Below are 18,717 nucleotides of genomic sequence, written 5' to 3'. Positions count from 1 at the left end.
TTTAGACCATATCTATTTCATGTCATATTGACATATTTGAACTAAATTGGTTATTTGCTATATGTTTCTCTCTTGTTTTTTGTTCTCTTTTACCACCTCTTTTGTTTTAAATGTATACTTTACCATTTCATTTCCTATATTGATTTTTTTACTATGTATTTTTAAAATGGTGGCTCCAGGATTATATTATGCGTCTGAATTGATTACACTCTACTTCAAATATATTCTGACTTAATTCTAGTAAATTATAGAAAATTTTTTCTAACATAGTTTTATTCTCTACCTTCTTGTATTCACACATATGTACATCTCAATGTATCATAGCCCAACAATATGGTGTTATATTTATTGCTCTATATAATAAACTGCCTTTTAAAGTACTTAAGAGAAGTAATGAGAAATAACACATTTGTAGTCTTTTATATTAACCCACATGTTTGTCACATCCAGTGCTCTTCATTTCTTTCTGTGGGTTTTAATTACCACTTGAAGGACTTAGTATTTCTCATAAGGCTGCTTTGCTAGCGATGAATTCTCTCAGCCCTTGTTTATCTTAGAGTGTTTTTATTTCACCTTAATATTTGGAATATAGTTTTTCTGAAATACAGAAGTTTTGGTTGACATTTTGTTTTTTCCTTTCATGTGTTTGAATGTGGTATTCCCACTGCCTTTTGAATTCCATTATTTCACGTAAAAGTTCGCTTTTCAATATATTGGTTTTTCACTGTATGTGATGAGTTATTTTTCTTTTGCTACTTTCCAGATTTTCTCTTGTTCTTTAGCTTTCCACAATTCAACTATGATATCTAGGTATTTATGTCTTAGATTTATCTTATTTGGGCTTGATTAAGCTGCTTGGATTGCATATATTAATATTATTCATCAATTTGAGTATTTTTCAGCCATTATTTCTTTAAATATTTTTCTGCCTTTTCCCTTTTCTATTTTTCTGTTCTATTTATATTAGTAGACTCAGTGTTGTTCTTGAAGTCTCTGAAGCTGTGTTAATTTTTCTTCAATATATATACTTTTTGTTTTTCAGGTTGGATAATTTCTATTGATCTGTCTTCAGATTCATTGATACTTTTCTTGTGCTATCATGAATCTGCTATTGAGCTTCTCTACTAAATTTTTCATTTCAATTATACTTGTATATTTTAAATTTTGATTTTATTCTTTTTAGTTACTTTCTCCTTATGAGATTATTTGTTGATTCATTGTTATCTTGCTTTCCTTTAATTAAATTTTTTTAGGTTTTTGAACACATTTATAATAGCTGCAATGCTGTCTTTTGTTGTGCTGCATCCAGTGTCTGTGGGTAGTCAAATTTTTATTGACTGTATTTTTTATTCCTAGAATAGGGGACACTTGCCTATTTCTTTATATGTCTAAAAATTTTAAAATATTGAGCATTTTAGGGGTGTGTGTATGTGTGTGTGTATATGTATGTGTGTATGTTTTTACTCCTGAGGGTTAGGTTGCTATTCTTTCGTATTTGTTTGCTTCTTTATATAATAACTTCCTTGGACTAAATCTGTTTCTTTCCAACTGTGTGTTCACTGATATCTCTGCTCAGTTATGTTTTGTTCTTTTTACTCTTGGTTTTATTTTAACCCTGGCTCCTTAGGTATCACTCCTGTGTCTTCTTGTCTTAGCAATCAGCCAAAATTGAACAGAGGTTGTTTCAAGTAAGTTTTTGTCCTTTACTGATGGATCTGTGTGTGTGTACTATTATACATTCAGTGTTCTGGCCATTTTCATGTCTGCCACCCTTTTACTTTTCTCTTGAGATCTTGCCCATGTCCACTGTGCATGTTTGTTACCTCAATCAGGAATATGCTCACCCCAATCACATGTACAATCTTAGACTAGTGGAGTTCTTGGCCCTCCCTGCTCAACCACTACCAAGATGATCAATTCACTAACAGCTGGGTGTGGTGGTTGCTCACCACTACAAATCAAGTGACCTCTCTTTGACCATGCATCCATGCCTTCAGTCTTCGTGGGCTGCCTCACTGAGCAAGCTGTTGGGGAGACAGGTGTGGCCACGTGCAAGACTGTTACAGACACTGACTCTTCTACCCAAAGTTCAACAGTTTTTTAAGCATAAACGTCTTTTGATTATTGTATGGCTTTCTCTGATTTTCACAGGGCTGAAATATTTTTTGTTTTGTTTTTTAAATAAGTATGTCCAGCTTTATAGTATCTTTTGGAAGGAGGATTTGTTAATCTCCTTACTTGGCCATAATTGCAAATCTCATCTGATTCCCGTTCTTTTGTGAAGCCACTCATAGTTCTACCAGTGTTCTTCATATTCAGCCTGAAAGTGGTTACATTTCATTATCTCCTTAGTGTTTGATCCATTAAAAGTCAGGCAACACAATGCATTATGACTTATTCAAAAATAATTACCCATGTCTGCTTTATACAGAAGACGACTATTGGTGTGGTGGGCATTTAGAGTTTTAATCACTGTCCAGTATCATTTAATTATTAGGTTCTTTCTTTCCACAACTGGACTGCAAGCTCCCTGAGAGCAGTGAGTTTATATTGTTCACTGCTCTATCCTTGGATCCTAGAATTACATCAAACATAGTTTTTAACTCAGTAAATATTTGTTGAACAAATAAATCTACCTCATTGGAAGTATTCTTTACTCTGCTGCTAGGGCTAAGTAAGGCCCAGCCATTTTCATCCAGTTTTTATTCATCACTCACCCTTCCTTCCTCCCTCTTTTCCTTCCTTCCCAAATATTTATTGAGTACATACTATATGTTCTTCACTGTGTTTTTAAGGAACTTGCTTTATCAATTAGAACCTTATTGAACCCCTTTGTTGGCATATAAAAAGGCTGAAATTTCTATTCAGCTCATAAAATTAACAAAACAAGCCTCTTAGTTGCCAAATCCAATAGAAATCTTTTAATTCTTCACGTTGTTTGTTGATTTCTTCTTGAAATTTCTTCCTGTCTTCTGGATAACCACGCTCTGGTTTGTTTTCTGTGGATCATGGCCACTTCTGAATGTCCTGCACTGGCTCTTTTTCCTCTTCCCTTTACTTAAATGTAGGTGTTCTTTATATGTGTACCTTCCCTGGGTATTCTCATCTGTACCTATACCTTGGCTATCATCCTTTCACTGATGGTTTATAATCTATAAGATTGTCACATGCATGTCTTCTTTGTTCATTTCATATATGCCCAGGTATCTGTTTCACCTAGACACTGGTAATACGACACTGGTAATACAACACTGGTAATATGATAGAATCTTGTATTACAGAGCAATAGGAATTTTCAGTACTCAAAATTGCTCTATTTCTAATTTCTAATTGCTCAGTCCTAATTTTCCTTTAACACCTGTCAGCTTTAGCATGTCTTTGAAGTGGTTCACCTGAACTGCAGAGCATGAAACCACATTTGTGATAAGTTATGGATATACATGATCCCCAGAACTCAGGTTTCCTTCCATCCAGTTTCTTTCTGTATAAGGTTTTCAGGAAGTAAGACTCATTATTTCAAAGTTCAGTTAGATTTGGAACAGTGTTTGAACTGAAGAGCCCTAGGGTCATCCATGAACTTCCTACTTTTCAAAAAAATTGTTTAAATAATAATACCAAATAATATAAAAAGTGAAATTTGTCAGGGCTTTATCTTAACTGTCTTTAAATCAATAAAGTGCTAAGTGGTTTGGAAAAACAATTTCAGCCATTTTGCGTCATTTATAATTGTGAAATGCAATGTATCTATCTCCAAAGTGTTAACCCTCACAATAGGTAGTAAAATATTCCTGATTATGCTATTCCATATTTGAAATACTGCATTGTGGAACCAAAGGGAAAAAATTAAGAAGAGGAAAGCACCTCTCTTTATTAATTTCTAAAGATATTAAATGATTAAGGTTATGAAAGCAAAGAAAACAGTAGAGCATCTCCAATATTGACCAGTCATTTGTCTTCTGCTTCTGGTATTGTGAAAAATCAGTGACATGTAATACAGTGCAAGGAAATCCACACTATGTGTTTTTCTAAAGGTCACTCAGTTCTATGTTAATGTTCTCTAAGGAACCCCCCGGACCCGTTGTTGACACATGTAGCACATAGTCTCAGTGATTTTTCTTTCTTTAATCATTTTATACCAAATCTCTCTCATGTCCTCTCTCTTTCGCATTATTTCATCTCACTCATATCAAGTGTTTTGTGATAATTTTCTTGAGAGTTAATTTATTAGTATTCTTTTCTTTGTTGATAATATAGAGGGTTCCCAAATTCATACACAAATGGATTTCTCAATCTTCTTGCTTTATTTTTTTCTTGCTCTTTAGACCGTTTGTTTGAAATTTTATGAATTCTGCCAGCAATAAATAGTTTCTCTAAAATAAAATATCCATGTTGTAGTATTAGAACTTTCCAATTAAAAGAAAAATAATAATCTTGAACGTTTCAGATTAGTAGACGGTTCTGGCCTGTCATGGATATCTGAGCGTATTTTTTGGAGAGTCTCCAGAACATTATATTGCCTGTGTTATAAATAGATAATTTTGTTTCTATTTTATGCATATATATGTTTGTATGCTTGAAAGGAATACGTATGCAGTTAATGATTTGTTTTCTTTTGGTAATTTTTTTTCTTAGTGTTTAAGTTTTTGTTATTACATGTTAAGACCTCATTTTCTAGGTAGAGCGTGATTTTTGAAAAAAGAGAATATCCATGCTACATAATTGGACATCGAGTATTACCTTAAAAAATTCTTTTAAAGACTTAGAATATGATGTACCCAATTTCTGTTTATTGGTCTGAGTCCAAAGTAGAAGCAGAGACTCATATCTGAGACAGTATCAACATCATTTGGGATTTTTTCAAAGTTTAATGAATTTAAATGTGGTGCTCTTCAGCATAACCACCAGTTAGCATTTCTTGGATAACATAAGATTTGAAAAACTATTTATAGTTTATTTCCAGTTTTAAAATATGTAACCTCAAATCATTCCAAAATATTTTAAGACAAATTTGGCAAAGCCTTTATTTTGTAAATAGCATGGAATTTTGTATAGGTTTTAAAATAATTTTAGAATTAGTTACAGATTTAAAATTTTTCATTTTTTCTTGGGGGCAAAATATTTTAAGTTTTAAGGTAGGCAAAGTACCACAGTGCCGACCACATACTATTATGCAGTCTTCATTGTTTCCAGTCAAGTTGTTGTGGACTACTACGTAGCTAGATTTGTTTATTATATGTGTCTCAATTTCAGAGTTTCTTGTTGCGTCCCGCGTGATGAGGGTTGTAGGGAGCTAGGAGGGTGGCGCAGGGTTAAGAAAAGACAGTAGTCATGAATAGAGTGCAAGTGGAGGCCTAGGGACCAGCAGCCTCAAGGTCTGGGCTGTGGCACCTAATCGGGCCTGCACATTAGCTTTTATTAGTTAGGAAACCAATTCAAGCCAATCACCCTTGCCTGCAGGCAGCTGGACCTTAAGTCTCAACTTCCCCAAGGGACAAAACCAGATGCATATGAATAGATGGAGAGCACATCATTGAATCTCTTCCCTTGAAGGTTTTGGGAAGGAATGCAGCCACAGAGGCTGAGGCTTTTCTTAGCCTGAGGAAGTTGGGGGGCTGTGCCTCTATAAACCCTGTGGGTTCTCCTATTGGTCCCCACTCAGCTCCGCGTGTCTTAGGTTGCTTTCCATGCAGAAAGTCATACCCGTCATTGGCTGACCAGCCATCTTTCTGGGACCAAACAGGGAGGAATAAGGTGCAAACACAAAGGTTTAGCAAAGTCCCTGAAGGGGTCCATCTTACAGATTCTCCTTTCTTTGTGAGCAAGTACAAGGAAACAAATGGTTAGGCTGCTGCGTGACAACAGTTTCTGATTTTAATGTTATTAACTATATTTGGTCAAGACATTTTGAAGTTCAAACTTAGGAGAATCTACCTTGTGGAATCCACTGAGTATCACCATTCATGATTCAAATGCATATTTAGATTTCTCTAATATATGTGTTTATGGTATGATCCATTAGTAATTTACTTTTTCTTTTCCTCACTGAAAAATGAGGTGATACTAAAAGTACCATGTGATCCTAGTTCTGATTCAATGTGAGCATGTTTAACACTATAAAGGAAAAAAGACTTCCAGGAAATAGAACAATGCTAATAGTGCTTATTATTGGGAGTGACTGGGTGGAAAGTGGATTATGACTGATTTTTATTTTTCTCCTACATATATTTTCTAAATTGTCTTTAATGAGGTGTGAGTACGTCTCTAATTAGAAAGTGAATAAATATTTTCTTTTGTTTTAAAATAATTGAGCTACTTAAGAAGTCTACACTGTCTAGTTCATACTGACAATAGTAGTAGAATTATAAAGTCAAAAATACAAGTTATAGGAACATATTTTCCATCAAATTGGAATCCCATTAATAAATATTTATAAACATTCTAATCTGAGTACACTTTCTAATTTTTAAAATAATTTTTGTTTCAATTACAATCGCCATACAATATAATGTTAGTTTCAGGTGTACAACATAGTGATTAGACATTTATATATCTTACAAAGTGGTCATCCCGATAAATCTAGTACCCATCTGACACCATACATAGTTATTACAATATTATTGACTATATTCGCTGTGCTATACTTTACATCTCCATGAGTATTTTGTAATTACCAATTTGTACCTCTTAATACCCTCCTCTCTTCACCCATCTCCCCAACCTGACCCCATCTGGCAACCATCAAAATGATCTTTGTATCAATGAACGTGTTTCTGTTTTGATTGCTCATTTATTTTGATCTCTAGACTCCACATATAAGTGAAATCAAATTTGCTTTTCTTAAAAAAAAAAAAAAAAAAATGTTTGCTTTTCTTTAACTTACTCCACTCAGCACAATTACCTTAGGTCCATCCATGCTGTTGCAGGTGGCAAGATTTCATTCTTTTTAATGGGTGAGTAATATTCTATTGTATATGTGTACCACCTCTTTTTTATCCATTTATTCATCAGTGGACACCCAGGCTGCCTCAACATCTTTGCCATTGTAAATAATGCTACAGTGAACACATGGATGCACATGTCCCTTCAAAGTAGCACTTTGGGTTTCTTCGGATGAATACGCAGAAGTGGAATTACTGGATCCTTCTTTGTCTCTTGTTACAGCCTTTGTTTTCAATTGTTTTGTCTTGTTTAAGTCTTGTTAGCCAGCTTTGCTTTTTCGTTTCCATTTCCGTGAAATATCTTTTCCATTCCTTTACTTTCAGCTTGCCAAGTGTCTTTTGATCTGAAGTGAGTCTCTTATAACCAGCATACCTAAGGTTTTTGTTTTCTAATCCTGTCAGCTACCCTATGACTTTTAATTGGAGCATTTAATCTAGTTACATTTAAAGTAATTTTTATTATAGGTTATTGCCATTTTATTTGTCATATTTTTAATCTTTTTCTTCTCCTCTTCCTTCTCCTCCTCTAAGAAGCCCCTTTAACATATCTTGTAATACTGGTTTGGTGGTGATGAACACCTTTAACTTTTCCTTGTCTGGGAAGCTCTGTATCTGTCCTGCAATTTTAAATGATAGTCTTGCTGGGTAGACTAGTCTTGCTTGCTTTTCATCACTTTGAATATTTTGTGGCAATCCCTTCTGGCCTGCAGAGTTTCTGTTGAGAAATCAGCTGACAGTCGTATGAGAGCTCCCTTGTAGGTAACTGCTTTTCTCTTGTTACTTTTAAGATTCTCTGTCTTTAACCTTTAGCATATTAATTATGATGTGTCTTGGTGTGGGCCTCTTTGGATTTCTCTTGTTTTGGACTCTCTGCATTTTCTGGACTTGTATGTCTATTTCTTTTGCCAGGTTATGGAAGTTTCTCATTGTTACTTCTTCAAATAGGTTTTCTTTCAGTTCTTTGCTCTCTCTCGTCTCCTTCTGGTACCCCTGTGATGCAAATGTCGTTATGCTTGATGTTGTCCCAGACACCCCTTAAGCTATCCTCATTTTGGGGGAATATTTTTTTCTTTTTGATGTGCTGATTGAGTGTTTTCTGCTATTTCCAAATTGCTGATTCTATTATTGGTCCATCTAATCTTTTTTTTTTAATTGGGGAAGTGGTACAGTTCTTGATTGGGGAACAGTGTGTACTTCCAGGACTTTTTTCCAAGTCAAGTTGTTGTCCTTTCAATCTTAGTTGTGGAGGGTGCCGTTCAGCTTCAAGTTGTTGTCCTTTCAGTCTTAGTTGTGGAGGGCGCAGCTCAGCTCCAGGTCCAGTTGCCATTTTTCTAGTTGGAGGGGGCACAGCCCACCATCCCTTGAGGGAGTCGAAACTGGCAACCTTGTGGTTGAGAGGATGCGCTCCAGCCAACTGAGCCATCCGGGAGCTCAGCGGCAGCTCAGCTCAAGGTGCCGTGTTCAATTTAGTTGCAGGGGTTGCTGCCCACCATCCCTTGCGGGACTCGAGGAATTGAACTGGCAACCTTGTGGTTGAGAGCCCACACTCCAACCAACTGAGCCATCCGGGAGGCAGCTCAACTCAAGATGCCATGTTCAATTTTAGTTGCAAGGGGCAGAGCCCACTATCCCTTGCGGGACTCGAGGAATTGAACTTGCAACCTTGTGGTTGAGAGCCAGCTGGCCCATGTGGGAATTGAACCGGCAGCCTTTGGAGTTAGGAGCATGGAGTTCTAACCACCTGAGCCACCGGGCCGGCCCTCATCTAATCTACTTTTGATTCCCCCTAATGTATTCTTCATTTCAGTTACTGTATTCCCCATTTCTGACTGTTCTTTTTTATGTTTCCTATCTCTTTGTTGAAGTTCTCCCTGAGATCATTGAGCATCCTTATAATCAGTGTTTTGAACTCTGCATCTAGTAGATTGGTTTCTCCATTTTGTTTAGTTCTTTTTCTGGAGCTTTGCTCTGTACTTCTTTATCGGTGCATTTTTGGCTGCCTCCCTGTGTTTGTTTCTTTGTATTAGGTAGGGCTGCTATGTCACCCCGTCTTAGTAGAGTGGCCTTATGTAGTAGGTTTGCTGTGGGGCCCAGTGGTGCAGTCTCCCTGGTCACTCAGCCAGGTATTCCAGGTGTGTCCATTGTATAGGTTGTGTGCCCTCCTGTTGTAGTTGAGCCTTGGTTGCTGTTTGCACATCAATGGAAAGGATCGTGAGTACACTTTTAAAAATTATTTCACAAAGTACTTTTTCTATAGCCACAAAAAAATAGATGGTTTTAGCTCATAAATTTATATTAATGAATTAATTTCTGATAAGTTAATAAAAGAAAATAGTGTAAAAGAAGAAAAGAAATTTTGCTCTTAATCCTGAACTTTATGAATGCTTATATTTTTTTCACATATATTTTATTTAAAAATAACATATTATACGTATATGAGAATCACCAAGGGAAGGTACTGAACTGTATCTTGGGTCTTACCACCAGAGATTCTGTTTAAGTAGGTCTGAAGTAGAAACCAGGATTCTGTATTTCAAATAAGTACTGGCATGATTCTGGTGTAGGTGGTCCATCAGACCATTGCAGATTGTTTGTTCTTTTCCTCTTTCATTCATGCAAAGATTATTGTATTTTCTTTATTTAATACGTTCCCTGTGGTCTCTAAGGCATAGTCCACACATCCCCAGCAGGTGCACAGTACAACCCTCTAGAGTAAGGGAAGAAGTTTGAGCTTCTATTTATGTTTTTACCTCATTTCCTTCATTTTTATTTCTGTATGTTTTTATAATGTACATAATTTATTGGTGTAGTAGTATGTTATTATACATATAAAAATACCATTAAAAAGGTAACTTTTATGTAGGATGCATACTGTTTAGCATGTTAGTCCTGTGATACTATATTCACTTTTAATGATGCATTATTACAAATTTTATATTTCAAATTTAGACAATAGCTTACTATCAAGTGACAATTAACTACATGTTTGTATGTGTGCTTCCCTACCCTCTTTTGTCCCCTTTAACAGGTGATGCTTTTCCTTGGACAATCAGCTTACATCATTTCAGTGTATATAGCCTTTTTGGAAAACAAATGACACTTTGCCTAGTGGAACCTATGGGTTGTACCTCTACTCTAGCTGTTACATCTCAAAAACTACTTGCTGCAGGACCTGATACAAGACATTCATTTGTTGTCTGTCTCCATGTTGACCTAGAGTCACTTGAGATAAAATGCTCGAACCCCCAGGTTGGTACATTTGATTTAATTAAGGAAATTTATATAATGTGATTTAAGAACAATTGTTATCCATTTTGTTGCGGGATTTCTCTTCTATTAAGTGTCCTAAATTATTTTTAACAAGATGGTCAGGATCAGAATGGTTAGATTAAGAATTGCTTTGAGGCTTTCCAAGTTTTGTAATTTAAACTAATTTATGTAATGGTGGCAACATAAATGCATCTTTGGCTGATGGAGTGAAATCAATTGCAGATGTAATGTTTATAAACACTGATGAACTCCTTTCGCATCAGATTGGAAGAGTCTGTTGAGGTGATCAAATGTAATTTTCAGTCAGATTATCACTCAGAACTTCTGTTGCTCAACATTTAATTTTTCTTTAAAAGTACTGTTTACTATTGTAAAAAGGCATTTTGTTCATCCCATAACATTTTAGTTGGTGTAGGCCAAACATGATGTATTCTAGAGTTTTATGATTTAATATTAATTGGGATCACCTAGGTTTGTACAAATTATTAACTGCATACAATTTAATACTTATTTCTTCAACCTCAAGCAGACTGTAGTATATTTTCTACCTACCTTATTATTGTTGAATACTATTTTATATTTTATTTTTAAAAGAATACTTTTTAGAGTATTATTGGATCTTACAGATCAATATTGATAAATCTACCGTATATTTATCCCAACATTAGTGGTTATAAGCCAGTTATAAAAGTGTTTTTTAAAGTGGGTGCAAATATGGCTTTATTTTATAGAGCCTCCTTACAGATACCATCCTCCTTATTTCTCCTGTTCTCCCTACCTCTCTCCCCTACTGTATATTATACAATTTGCTTTAATTTATGTATGTTAATATTTGTGTATCTTGAAAAGATTAGGCCTGCTAGATGTTGGTGATGGCCTTATTATAAAAATGTATATAATTACAGTTATGACAAGGCAGCTAAATTAAACACTATTATAAGAACTGGAGGCTTGTCCTCTATTACAAGTCATATTTTTTATAAGTCATACAATATAAATATTACAGTTTAAGGGCCATTTGCCATTCTGTTATGACCCACAGTGGTATAGAAGAGAATAATTATGAAATGTCCCTTTCATAGATTATTCTCTGAATGCTATTGCTGATGATTACTGAAAAACATTTCCAAGAGGCAGGGAAAGTGTTATGGGTTGAATTTTATACTCCCTAAAAGATGGTGAATTCCTAACCCCCAGTGTTTCAGTATGTGACCTTTTCTGGTAACAGGTAGAGTTAATCAAGTTAAAATGAGGTCATTAGGGTATGCCCTGATCCATTGTGATTATAAAAAGGGGAAATTTCACACAGGAAATCAGTGTGAAAACACATGGGGAGAGAGCCATGTGAAGATGGAGGCACAGTTCGAATTGATTGAGCTGCAAGCCAAAGAACACAAGGATTGCTGGTTACCACCAGAAGCAAGGAAGAGAGGAAATGAAGGATTCTACTCAGCATCTCAGAGGGAAGATGGCCTGTTGATATTGATTAGGGACTCTAACCTCCAGAACAAGGAAACAATAACTTTCTGTTATTTTAAGCCAACAAATTTATCATACTTTTGGATGGCAGCTCTAGCAAACAGATTGTACAGAGACAGATTCACCTCCTATAGATACTTTATCGTGGAAGTTGTTAAAAAGGCAATCATAAGAGATCCAGTTCTAGCATGGAGGCAGAAGTCTACATCTCTCCATTCATCCCACTTACTATTTCTATGTATTCTGGGGGAAAAAAGGAAAAACTAACAACATAAATGAATGTTCCCAATTAGTTTTAAAATAATTGATTTGCAAAAATAACTTTAAAGCAGCTATTATCATTTTTTCTTGAGGTGTAAGGGAAAGCACATGGAATGAAAAAAGTTAAGAAGTCTCAATGGAGAAACAGAAAATATAAAAAGAATCCAATGGAATTTCAGAATTAAAAACACAATACCTGAAAGAAAGGAAAAACCATACCACATGGGTTTAGAAGTGGCCTGCATATGACAGCAGAATCACTGAACTTGAACATGAAGCATAAAAATTACTGAATTTGAAAAACAGAGAGAAAATGATATTTAAAAAATGATCAGAGCCTCAGTGGCTGTAGGAGAAAATGTTTTATATGTGTAATTGAGTTCGAGAAAGTAAAGAGAAAGATTGGGGTAGGGGGGAATAAAAGGAAAGAATTGCAGAAAATTTCCCAAATTTACAGAATTTGGCTTCTACAATTTCTTCAAATTCACCCAATTCTAAGCATGTTTATTTTTGAGGGTAGAGTCAAAGAAAACATGCTGTAACTCATTGTGATTAAAATATTGAAAACCAAAGATAAGTGTTTTTTTTTTTAGAAATTTTGGGAGGAGCTACAAGAAGACATGTATAGGTTTACAATAATTTGAATTAATACAGATTTCTCATGAAAAACTATAGAAGACAGAAGACATTGAAACAAAATCCTGAAAGTGCTAATAGAAGAAAACTGTCAAGCCAGTAAAGATATGCCACAGAGACCAAAATTAAATAAAGACACTGTAGATTTAGGTAATTTGTTACTAGCAGCTCAACTCTACAAGAAACGCTAAAGGAAGTTCTTCAAGGTAAAGGAGAATGATACCAGATAAAAACTTGGATTTTCAGAAAGAATGGACAACCATCGGAAATAATAGCTTAGTAAATATTTTAAAAATTGTTTTAAAAATTTATGACTGCGGAATCCAAATGCTGTAATGTCTACTGGGGCTTTCAGTATTTATAGATATAATATAGAAGACAACCAGATCATTAAGGTTAGTGGGAGATGAGCCACAGGACCTATGTGGTTGACAGAACTATAAATTTCATGTGAAGTGGTACAATATAAACTCTGACTGGACGGTGAAAATTTTTATATATTATAATCTCCTAGAATTAACTAAAAATATGTAGAAATACAAACATATAGCCCAAAGCCAATAGATTAATTAAAATGAAATACTAAAAAACATTCAAATAATCTAAAGAAGTGAAGAAATGGTAACAGTTACAAAAACCAGAGGTAGAAACAAAAACATAAAATAAAATGATAGTGGCTGAACCAACCTTATCAATGAACACATTAAATGTTAATAATCTTAATTAGGATTGTTTACAGCAGGAGTCAGCAAATGAAAGCCCACAGGCCAAATTTGGGGAAACCTATATTTTTCAAATTGTCTAAGGTAGCTGTCATGGTATAGCTGCAGAAATAAGTGGCAGCAAGAGAGAAAAACATGGCTTACACAGCCTGTAATTTTTACTATACCCCCTTTACAGAAAAAGTTTGCTGATTCCTGGCCCAGCTACTCCTATTAAAAGACAAAAATTTATATAGTGGAGCAAAAAGCAAGACTCTGCTATATATTGCCTAAAAGAGAAACACTTGAAATTTAAAGAAACAATATAAATAAATGCATAGGAAAAAATATACCATACAAAGAGCATGAGAAGACTTGACGTGCTTATTCTATGTCAAATAAAGTAGACATAAAAAAAAGTATTATTAGAGACAAAAAGGTCATGAAACAGAAAGGGACATAATTAAAGGAAAAAAATAGATGATTCTGTTTAATCATAGGAGGAAATTTTTATGCCATTCAGGCATTTTAAAACAATTACATGAAAAATGATTGGAGATATAGAAGACATGAAAAAAATAGATAATACCACAGTTTTAGTAGGAAATTTTTGTAACACCTTTCTCAACAATTGACAAAACAACTATATAAAAATAAATAATTGGAAATATAGAAAATATGAAAAATACTATGAACTTGCCTTGATCTAATTGATGTCTACAAAACACTATCTCCAACAACTGTGGAATGCACATTTTTTAAGGTGTACATGGTTTCATTATGTTTAAGAAGATCAAATTTAATACGGTATATTATCTAAGTACCATCAACTTATACTAGAAATCAATAATAAATTATTGGGACATTAAACTACATGCTTCAAAACTATGAATCAAAGACAAAATCACTTGGAAATAAGAAAACATTTTGGTTGAATGACAATAAAAAAAGTGGATACAGCTAAAGGAATGTTTTGAGTGAAACATGACTTTAAATACTTGTGTTACAAAGGAAGAAAGATCTTAAGTCATCCACTTAAGGTTCCACTTTAGGAAACTAAGAAAAGAAGAAGGTAAACCCAAAATAATTAAAAGGAAGAAAATATTCAAGATAAGAGCAGAGATGACTGGAACAGTAAAAAAAGAGGGAATTCAGATCACCAGTATCAGAAATGAAGGGGGAGTTTATTACCACGGAGCCTATAGCCATTAAAAGTAAAATAAAAGACTAATGAACTACTCTATGCTAAAAAATGCAACAATTTAAATGAAATAATTTTTATTTTAAAAGAACTGTACAAAATGATACAAGAAAAAAACAGAAAATCTGAATACCCCTATATACCCTTTAAACAAACAGAATGTGATAACAAAAATTTTCCCATAAGAAGCTTCAGGCCCAGGTGGGTGAATTCTATCAAATAATCAAGGAAAAAAATAATAGAAATGTTTAACAGAATTTTTTCCAAAGAGAATGAAGGATTCCTTGCCCAACTTGTTTTGTGAAGCCAGAATAACCTTATTATCAAATCCTGAAAAAGATGTTACAAAAGAAGGATTTAGAAATCAATATCTCACATGAAAATAGATGTAAACATTTTTAACCAAATATTAGCAAATCAATAATATATTAAAAAAAGATAATACATAATGACCTAGTAGAATTCATTTTAGAAATGAAATTTTGGTTCAGTATTCAAAAGTCACTCAGTGTACTTCACCATTTTAATAAAACAATGAAGAAAAATCATATGATAATCTCAATAGACCCAGGAAATCACTTGACAAAATTTAACACCCATTCATGATAAAAACTCTAAACATATTACAAGTATTAGAGAACTTTTTCAAACTGATAAAGGACATATATGAGAGAGCATATATCATACTTTATGGTAAAATACTGTATTGTTTCCCACTGAGATCAGGAAAAAACCCAGAATGACTGCTTTCACCACCTATTTGTATCATATTGGATGTCCCAGCCATTGCTATCAACCAAGCAAAAGAAATAAAAGGCATAAAGATAAGAAGTAAAACTGTTGCTATTTGCATATAAAATATTTCATAGATAATTCCAAAGGAAGCTAAGAAATTATTACTAGAACTAATAAATGTATTAGTGTTGCAGGAGAGAAGATTATTATACAAAAAAGAATTGTATTTTTATGTACTACCAGCAAACAATTGAAAATTTGAGTGAAATCAGTTGTATTTACATTGGTGACAAGAAACATAAACAAATGAATAAAACAAATGGTGTCTAAGATCTCTATCCTGAAAACCACGAAGAACTGCTGAGAGAACTTAAAGAACACCTGCCTCGGGAGATATACGTGTTCATAGATTGGAAGACTCAGAGATGTTTGGCATAATCAGGTTTAATATTTTCTCTTTGAAAGACACATTAAGATAGCAGAGAGCAGACACTTGGAAAAAGTATTTGTAACACATTTATGAAACTGTTGTCCAGAATATTGAAAGAATCCTTTCTACTCGTTAACTTGAGGACAAAGAACAGTAAATAAAATAACATGCAGACAAAGAATGGGGAAGAGATTTGAACATAAACTACATAAGATACATGCCTGGTCCGTAAGCACATGAAAGGATGCTCAATGTTGTTAATCATCAGGGAAAAACAAAAAACGTGAAGATATACCACACACACCTGTTAGATTGCCTAAAATAAAAAGATTGAGTTGTGAACCTACTGGAATGCTTTGAATACTGCTGGGAGGAATGTAAAAATTAGAACAATTTTGGAAGAAACTTGGAAATTCCTGAAAAAGAACAACACTCACCTACCATATGACCCAGCCATTCTTTCCTAATATTTTCTCAGAGAAACAAAAATATATGTCCACACAGATGTGTATACGAATATATTTGGCAGCTTGATTGTGTAGCCAAAAACTGAACACAACCCAAATGTTCATCAGTAGGTGAATAAACAAACTATGGCCTATCTATATAATGCAATATTGCTTAGCCAAAAGACAGAATTATTGATAAAATGTAACATGGATGAAAATTGCAATCATTATGCTAAAGGAGGGAAGCCAGACTGAAAAAGAGTATTTATGGTATAATTGCATTTTTGTAAAATGTTAGAATATGCAAACTACTGCATTGTGTCAGAAAACCTGGTTCAGTGTCTGGAGGCGGGGCAGGGACAGGGAGGGAGGAGGAAGTAATAGGAAGGATGGATTACAAAGAGATATGAAGAAATTTTTGGAGATAATAGAAACAAAAACTTATTATATTTAGTAGAAGGTCAATCCCTGTATGATTGACAGCTAACTGCTACTTGAAGTTGTCTCCCAGAGATCTTACGTTTTAGAGACTTTGAAAGATTGTGATAACATTGGGAGGATTGTCCTACTTCACATTTTCTGGTTATCTGTAGCCATCCAGCTGAAAATAAAATTCTGTTACCATTATTGTTTTAGCCTGGGAATGCCACTATTTTTTAAGAATTATTATTGAATTTATTGAGGTGACATTGGTTAATAAAATTATATAGGTTTGAAGTGTACATTTCTATAATATATCATCTATATGTCACATTGTGTGCTCACCACCCAGAGTCAGTTCTCCTTCCATCACCATATATTTGACCCTTTTTACCCTCTTCTACCACCCCCCTCACCCCTTACCCTTTGGTAATCACTAAACTGTTGTCTATATCTATCATTGTTTGTTTGTCTTGTTCCTTTGTTGCTTTCAGTTTTATATCCCACATATGAGTGAAATTATGCTTTTTTTCTGTCTCACTTATTTTGCTTAGCATGATAATCTCAAATTAATCTTTAAAAATTTTTTCTTTTACTTTGAGATACTCAGTAGTGTAATTTGTGTGGAATCGTATTAAATGTGATACTGTGGTTGAAAACTAGAGCTTTGCGATATCTCCTTTACATATCCACCTTGTTTGAAACTAAGCTCAGTTTTTCTTGTTGTTTAAATATATACCAGTTCTAAGCAAAGTTATCACATAAAGCAAGCTTATGTTAGGCCTGGTATTTTCTTCTTATGTCTGCTCCCTCATTTTGTCCCTTCCTCCCATCATCTGGCTCCCCGGGTCTCCTTGTGGCTGCTCCCTAAATGCTAAGGACCCCTTTTTTGAGAATTAAACTAAGGCTGAATGAACCTCATGCCCTGAGAATCCCTTTTCACTCAAAATGTAATGATTCTTTCTATTCACTTAATTCCACTTTATCATATAATTTTGCTAAGTCCTGATAAATCAGCTTTTAGTGAATTGTTACCAGCTGCTGTAACCAAAGTTGATCACAACGTTGTTAGGAAGTTTAAGTGAGATATTTATGAAAATACTTTGTAAACTCTGAAATGCTATGTGAATACCGTTTTGTTAGTTTAGATTGATTCTGATATAAAATGTGACACCCTCTTCATAAATTGGTCAGAAGATCCCTGGTAGAATGTAGCAGTATTCCTGAAAGAATAGAAAGCCACAAAACAATATAGCATTTTGAAGAATCAAGTGTACTCAAATATGTGGTAAGAAGTTAAACACTTTTGTATCCTTGTGTGCCAGATTAACTGAAATTTTAATGATAAGACATGAGACTCTAAATAAACCTTTTTAACATGACTGGTCGCTTTAGCATATGTTTCCAGACTCCCCTCTGGATTCTGTCAAAATTACAAAGGATGATTTGATTCCCACCACCCCTACCCCCAATGTGAATTCAGCGAATAGCTATTGAGTACTATATATGAGCCAGAAATAAGGGAAACAAAGATGAATAAGATAAACACACAAAGAAGGCCATGCCTGCGCACATAATCCAACTGTTGAAAGCCACAGATTAAAGAGCAAATCTTGAAAGTATCATGAGAAAAATGACGCATTGCATACAAGAGAACCAAGATTTGATTTTTAGCTTACTTCTCATAAGAAACTATGGCAGTCAGAAGAGCAATATTTTTAAATTGTGAAAAAATTTTAAAGCCTTTAATGCAGAATTCTAAATTAAAAATACAACTTTTATGAATGAAGACTAAATCAAGATATTTTCACATAAAAGAATCTATCACCAGCAGAACTGCACTACAAGAAACCCTAAAGGAAGTCCTTCATGCTGAAGGGAAATGAAACCAGATGTTTGAGCATCTTCAAATGTTTATTGGCCATTCAGTTTGCTTTTCTGTGACTTGACAGTTCATATTGTTTACATTAATTTGTATTGTCCTGATTACTAATAAGGTTAAGCAGTTTTTGAATGTTTATTGGCCAGTGAATTTGCTGTTTTATGAATTGATAATTCATATCATTTACCCAGTTTTCTGTTAAATTTCTTAGCAATTTGAAAAGCTTCCCTCATGCTCTATAAATACAAACTCTATATCTGTACTGCAGTTATTTCCCTTTAAAGTTCATGACATCTTTTGCCAAAAATGTTTCAT

The 18,717-nt window shown here is 34.1% G+C and overlaps 1 protein-coding gene across 8 annotated transcripts in view; it reads left to right on the top strand.

Annotated features, from left to right (window-relative positions):
- The window catches only part of VPS13B (vacuolar protein sorting 13 homolog B), a 735,829-nt gene that overhangs the window by 355,059 nt on the left and 362,053 nt on the right, over window positions 1–18,717 (top strand). For all 8 annotated transcript variants that reach the window (XM_074316465.2, XM_019757646.3, XM_019757649.3 and 5 more), the window contains exon 24: window positions 9,967–10,187. In XM_074316465.2, coding sequence (XP_074172566.2) covers window positions 9,967–10,187 — 221 coding nt within the window. The remainder of the gene's footprint in view (window positions 1–9,966; window positions 10,188–18,717) is intronic.

The sequence above is a fragment of the Rhinolophus sinicus genome, chromosome 6, assembly GCF_057876585.1.
Source record: "Rhinolophus sinicus isolate RSI-liver-muscle chromosome 6, RSI-T2T, whole genome shotgun sequence".
In the NCBI taxonomy this organism is placed as follows: domain Eukaryota; kingdom Metazoa; phylum Chordata; class Mammalia; order Chiroptera; family Rhinolophidae; genus Rhinolophus; species Rhinolophus sinicus.
The sequence above is the reverse complement of the archived record's forward strand: the minus strand, read 5'-3'. Positions and strand labels throughout refer to the sequence as shown.